At 37.3% G+C, this 6,895-nt stretch overlaps 1 protein-coding gene across 1 annotated transcript; it reads left to right on the top strand.

Annotated features, from left to right (window-relative positions):
- On the top strand, positions 1–2,683 carry LOC112171776 (gibberellin 20 oxidase 2). The gene is made up of 3 exons (XM_024308907.1): positions 1–527; positions 1,471–1,792; positions 2,411–2,683. The coding sequence occupies exons 1-3, from the start codon at positions 1–3 to the stop codon at positions 2,681–2,683; spliced, it is 1,122 nt and encodes a 373-aa protein (XP_024164675.1).
- The last annotated feature ends 4,212 nt before the right edge of the window (positions 2,684–6,895 follow it).

Here is a 6,895-nt window from a genome sequence, read left to right as displayed (position 1 = left end):
ATGGCCTCTATTCTTCTGTCATCGCCATCAAAGCTCCATGCTCAACAAACCAACCGTGGCCCTATTGACTCTTCCTTTTTGCAGCGGCAAACCCGTGTTCCCAGTGGTTTCATTTGGCCAGAAGCCGACTTAGTGGCGGCTGACGAAGAGCTCGATGAACCGCTGATCGATCTCAAGGGCTTCTTCAAGGGTGACGGCGTGGCAATCGAGAATGCTGCCAAGCTAATTAGGGCTTCTTGCTTAAGCCATGGCTTTTTCCAAGTCACCAACCACGGTGTGGACACCAGCCTCATCAAGCTCGCTGACGACCATTTGGATCAGTTCTTTAACCTCCCCGTTAGCGAGAAGTTGAGGGTCAAGAGAGTCCCCGGTAGCCCTTGGGGTTATTCCGGCTCCCATGCCGACCGATTCTCCACCAAACTTCCCTGGAAGGAGACATTGTCTTTCGGCTTCCATGACAATGGCTCGGAGAAAGTTGTGGCGGATTTCTTTAAGTCCAAATTAGGGGATAGTTTTAAAGAGACTGGGTAAGTAATATGGTATACAAGTAATTATATTACTGAGTAATTTATTTACTTCTCTTTGCAAAACAGAATAATTATTATGATATCTTATGTTGTCAAACTGATATAGTAATTTGTCGAATTATATTTGACTTCATTCAAATGAATAGTCATGCAATAGACCTACATAGCATATGAATGGTCATAAACAGTTAATTTTTTTCCATTGTTCAACAATTGCAGGGTGTTTAAATAGTTGTATTTAGACCGGTCAATGGACCAGATTTTTATTTAGATTTGGTCCAAATTCGTGGTTATTGAACGGGTTTGGATTGAACATTTGATCTATTAATCTCGAAAATGGTTCGGATCCGTTAATCAGTTTATTTAACTGACCAAACACATATTTAGGTTGGTATGATCTATTGATGATGCAGTATGTTTTTATGATTATTTAATTTTTTTTATTTTATAAATACAATATTTTGCTTACTGCGTTGTGTTGTTCTGAGGAGTATTTTGGTTATTTAATTCAACATTGGGTGATGCTCTTCATTTTATTAAAATATTTTATTGAAATTTTACGAAGGATTAATGTATCATGATAAAAAAAAATTTAATATTATTATTTAATAGAATATTTATTAATTATAATAACAGTCATACTAGTCAACCGGGTATCCTTTAATCCATTCGATACGAATTTAGACTGAGTTATTAACAATCAGCTAGATTATCGGATCGGATTGGGTTTTGAATTTTATTGTTAATAAACAAATTCGGATTTAGGTCGATCCACTCTAAACCCGATCCATTTACAGGTCCAGCCTTGTATTAGACAATATAATACACACACTGTCCAGCTAGTACATAGTTAGACAACATGTTTGCTCTTAAGGCACGATGAATAATAAATTATACATGTACATGCAATAAATTGGTTTTGCGAATTTAATTAAATTTGCAGGAAGGTGTATCAAAAATACTGTGAAGCAATGAAGAGTTTGGCTCTTTCAATAATGGAGCTACTGGCAATCACCTTAGGAGTGAAGCGGTTGCACTACAAGGAATTCTTTGAGGATGCTCACTCTATCATGAGGTGCAACTACTATCCGACTTGCCAAGAGCCAAGCCTTTCTCTTGGGACTGGTCCTCATTGTGATCCAACATCCCTAACCATTCTTCACCAAGACCAAGTTGGGGGGCTTGAAGTGTTTGTCAACAACAAATGGCAATCTGTGAGACCTATTCAAGGTGCTCTGGTCATCAACATTGGTGACACCTTCACGGTACATATCTTAACCTAGCTAGACTTTAGATAGTACATGAGATAACTAGTACCACTCATAGTCATTTGAAATTATGATTAGTAGGGAATCGTTTAAATTTCGCCTAGAGACATTAAAATCTCAAATCCAACCTTAATTAAACAACATATTTGAGTCGAGAGACAGCCCATATATATTATAAGAGATAGATACCAGATCACTAGCTAGATAGTGGCCGACCCCAGATTGTGTAAGATGATCGAGATAAGGTTTTTGCATGTTGAACTATGCTATATGGATCTAGAAACTACTAAATTAGCTAGCTAGCTTTTCAAGAGTACCAAATCAATGGATCACATTACAATGATTTTACTCGGTCTCATTGTACTTGGCAAGCAAGGATAGGTGCTCAAAACCATTAATGGAGAAAATATGTACATTATAACGAATGAATGGAGATTTTTCAGAATGAAATATCTAAATATAAATACAAAATTCTTTTAAATGTGAAATTAATAATGTACTTTCTCATATATGTCAGCATGCATGCAATGGTGCCCTAATCTGAATTTACGAACTTACTAATAAACCATTTAGTGTTTGAGGTCGCTCGAATCAATGTGTACGGACATGTTACAGGCACTATCGAATGGATTGTACAAGAGCTGCCTGCATCGGGCGAGTGTGAACGCAGTAAAGGAGAGGAGATCTTTGGCATTCTTTTTGTGCCCCAAGGATGACAAGGTGGTGAAACCTCCAGAGGAACTTGTTACTGAAGTAGGGACAAGGAAATACCCGGATTTCACTTGGGCCAAGCTACTCGGATTCACTCAGAACCACTACAGGGCTGATGAGTCTACCCTCCAGCAATTCTCCAAGTTTACCCAGTCCGAATCCAAATCAGTTAATTAAAACCTAGTCAGCTATTCTCCAGACTGACGTAGTTTGCCTAGCTATATATGTTGGAAATAACATTAATTTAGAACTATGTTGAGAGTTATGATGAAAATAATGGTGAGAATTATGGTGAGAATAATAGTGAGAGTTAGTGCTTCATAGGTTATGGGAGCTAGGAAGGTTTAAGGTTATTGTAACAGTCTAATACTAATGTCTGTTGTAATTGTCATACTTATGGCATTGTCTAGTGTAGGTCTATATAAGTAGGCTGGTCTAGTTAAGTAAGGTGTAGAGGAATATTTTGTAGAGATATCGTAAGAGTGAATTCTTTTATCAGGTATTTTGATAGTCTCCTCCATATCTCTCTGAGCTCTGTACATGTCTTTGGACTATACATCTCCCATATTGTGTGTCATTCATGCATTTATCTCCCTACCCAAATTAGTTTTTCAGTATTTACGCTTCCCCTGTTATCCAACAAAGTGGTATCAGAGCCCAAGGCTCGATCTCTTGGGTGTGGAGAAAAATTGTTCGTGCAAGAGTATTACAGCATCAAGTGTGCTGGCTTAGGTCCTGATTGTGAGCGATGAGAAAGATGTTATGGTGTCTCAGTGAGACAGTTGGAGTAAAATATTTGCTCCAAAACTATTAAAAGAATTGAGAATCAAAATTCTCAATGAAGATCAACCTTGAAACTCAAAAGTTGCAAAGAGGTTGAAGAGAGTTAGAGTGACTGGTCATACCAAGACTTGTTCATGTTAATGTTGCAAGGTGGTGGAGAAAAAAAAACGGCGGTGTATCAACTGTTGCTGATGGGCAAAAGGTGAAAGAAAAATGAGAGAAAGAGAAGGGCAGCAAAGAAGAAAAAAAAGGAGAGAAAGATGAGCAAAGGAAGGAAGAAAAATTGAAGAAGAGAAGATTGCGAAGAAGAAAAGAAAGGGAGTCAAAATGAGGGACAATAAAAAAAAAAGGGAGGAATAGAAGAAAAAAAAGGGAGAGAGAGATGAGCAAAGAAAGAAAAATATAAGGTAGTGAAAAATATGGAGAAGAAAGAAGAAAATGAGGGAGAAAAAAAATAGATGGAGAAGAAGAAAGAGAGGATAATGTGTTCCTCGGTGAAAGGGTAAAAGTCCTTGAAAGAAGGTAAAGGGTTAAAATCCCTCAAAGAAGATGTGAAGGAATATAGGGTTAACGTCCCTAATAGAAGGTGAATGATTAACATCCCCGAAAGAAAGAATGAAGGGTATAAGTTCCTGAATGAAGCATGACACAAATGGTGCCGCGAAAAAGAGGTACAAAGGTGCCCAGAGGAAAATACTCCCTGGAAGTGGCAGAAGTCCTAATATGAAGATGAAGGGTTAACGTCCCTAAAGGATTATAGGGTTAACGTCCCTAATAGAAGGTGAAGGGTTAACGTCCCTGAAAGAAAGAATGAAGGGTATAAGTCCCTGAATGAAGCATTACACAAATGGTGCCATGAAAAAGAGGTGCAAAAGTGCCAAGAGGAAAATGCTCCCTGGAAGTGGTAGAAGTCCTAAGATGAAGATGGCACAATGGTGCAAAGAAGTTGACAAGACTCCCTTAAGGCACAATGGTGCGACGAAGATTGGGTGAAAGTCCCAAAGAAAAGTACTCCCTAGTGGCCAAAGTTGGTGAAGACGAAGACAAGTCAGAGTTCATGGAAGTTCCATGAGGCATGAAGACCTTAAACTATTGGTGAGGTATGAAATAATCTCACATAGAAAGGAGAGAAGAAAGTTCTCTAAGTAGTCTCTAAGTAGTGAGGGAAGAAAAGCTCCCAAGACCCGAAGTGACTAGAAAACTGTCACTAAAGCCAAGCAGATCAAAGTGTTTGTATTGTGTGAAGAAGATTTTGGCAATTTTCTAATGTGTGAAGACAAGCACAAGAATGACGGCAATGCATGTCAAAAAGACAATGAAGCAAGTTGAAGAAAAGAAGAAAGAAAGGGATTGAGTCATTGACGGTGACCATGAAGATGTGAAGGCAAGAATCATGATGAAGAACTTGAAGTTAGAGTAATTCTAAATTAAGGGAGAATGTTGGAAATAGCATTAATTTAGAATTATGTTGAGAGTTATGGTGAAAATAATGGTGAGAATAATAGTGAGAGTTAGTGCTTCATAGGTTATAGGAGCTAGGAAGGTTTAAGGTTATTGTAACGGTCTGATACTTATGTCCATTGTAATTGTTATACTTATGGCATTGTCTATTGTAGGTCTATTTAAGTAGGCTAGTCTAGTTAAGTAAGGTGTAGAGGAATATTTTGTAGAAGTATCGTAAGAGTGAATTCCTTTATCATGTATTTTGATAGTCTCCTCCATATCTCTCTAGGAGCTCTGTACATGTCTTTGGACTGTACATCTCCCATATTGTGTGTCATTCATGCACATATCTCCCTACCCAAATTAGTTTTTTAATATTTACACTTCCGTTGTTATCCAACAATATATTGGTAGTGAAGGTCTCATGGTCCATTATCGACGTCAATTGCCATAAAGATTCTCTAATAATTTTTCATATCGTTATACACAAATATCCTAAATTAGTTCTTAATAAGTTAATTGTTAAGGAATTTCTACAACATTTTTAGTGATGATGATGAAAATTTGTAGGAAATCAAGAACAAACTGAAGGAAGAAGAAAAGACGATGAACATCTACTATCTTTGTTATAAATGGTTGTTATACAAGGCTGAGCTGATTAACATAATGGAGAGGTTCAAGTTATACTAACAGAGAGGCTTATAACAGAGTCTAAAGACTACTTTAACTAAACACGCCCACTTTTGGATGCGTATCGAGCAGAGCTGCTAACCTGGCTACCTTCATTACCAATTATACTCTTTACAATTTCCCCTGCATATGTAGTCTCTAATTTTTAGTTTTTATACCAAAAAGTATTTCTCTTGATCCTCTATAATATTTTCTCCTTGGAATTAATCTAATCCTCACTGTTCCCACTGTTTGATGATCAGAGTGATCAAAAACTCTCACTATGCACTATACTAATGGTTAATGGAACTCTAAACCTGAAATTCGGAAATAACATGTAATAAAGTATAGGGAAAATTTCGCAAACAGTACATCAAGTAAAGGCCACTAATAATTCTTATACCAAAATGTCCATTATGCCCTCAGTTCTTTTTTTTTTTTTAATAATTTTTTTTCTGTTATTTTTTTTTCCTTCGTTTATAAATGACTCGAGTCATTTTTTTTTCTGTTATGCGAGGTGAGGAAGGCGGCGTCGGAAGCGAGGGAGTGAGCTCGGAAGAAGGAAGAAGAAAGAGATAAAATGAAGGAAAAAAAAAATTATTAAAAAAAAAAAAACTGAGAGCATAATGGGCATTTTGGTATCAAAAATTGACGTCGTGTACTGATAGTGGGTCAAGTTTCAGATTTCGTGTACCGAAATGTTTGGTTTGAAACTTTGTGTATAAGAATTATTAGTGGCCTTTACTTGGTGTACTGTTTGCGAAATTTACCCTAAAGTACATACTCTGAATTATGGACATACGTACTGTTACTTTTGGTTTCTAATTTACTTACCATAACGCAATTCCAGGGGGAATCGGTGGTTGGGCACTGGATCCCGTTGGACTGGAGAACGTGTGACGTGGCAGACCCTTCTCCACAGTCCAATACCATGGATTATGCTTCAGAGATTTAATGAAACTCGGGAATCCAGCAGTACAAACATTGATGGATCGCCAGGATGCACAAGGACAATAGGCTCACATCAATGTCCTTGTGTTTTTTCGAACAACACACACATATAAGTACAGAGGAATATGCAGGGGAATAGGAGAATAGAAAATGGACGTGGCGAGAATATAGAGGGGGGCTGCATGCACACAGGGATTAGGGTTGCTGGCTGTTGAGAGTACAGATCCCGCGTGGGAAAATGAAAATCTTTACTTGTGAGTTTTTTTTTTTTTTTAGAAAAAGAAAATAAGGGTTTGACTCACTCTATTCGGAATCAAATTTGCTTACTACATTTAGTTAGTGGTGATACCACCACTCCATAAACATTTGCTACGTATCTCATAATCTAACTATGGTTAAGTTTTTAGAATTAGTATTAATAAATTAATAATATTAATGGTTAATGAAGAAAGAGAAATAACAAAGAGACAATACTCTTTCTCTTCCCCTTTAAAGTTCAAACTCGGCAGACCCATCTCTCTCTTCCCCTTCAAACCCAGGAAA

The sequence above is a fragment of the Rosa chinensis genome, chromosome 6 (assembly GCF_002994745.2).
Source record: "Rosa chinensis cultivar Old Blush chromosome 6, RchiOBHm-V2, whole genome shotgun sequence".
NCBI lineage: Eukaryota > Viridiplantae > Streptophyta > Magnoliopsida > Rosales > Rosaceae > Rosa > Rosa chinensis.
The sequence above is the reverse complement of the archived record's forward strand: the minus strand, read 5'-3'. Positions and strand labels throughout refer to the sequence as shown.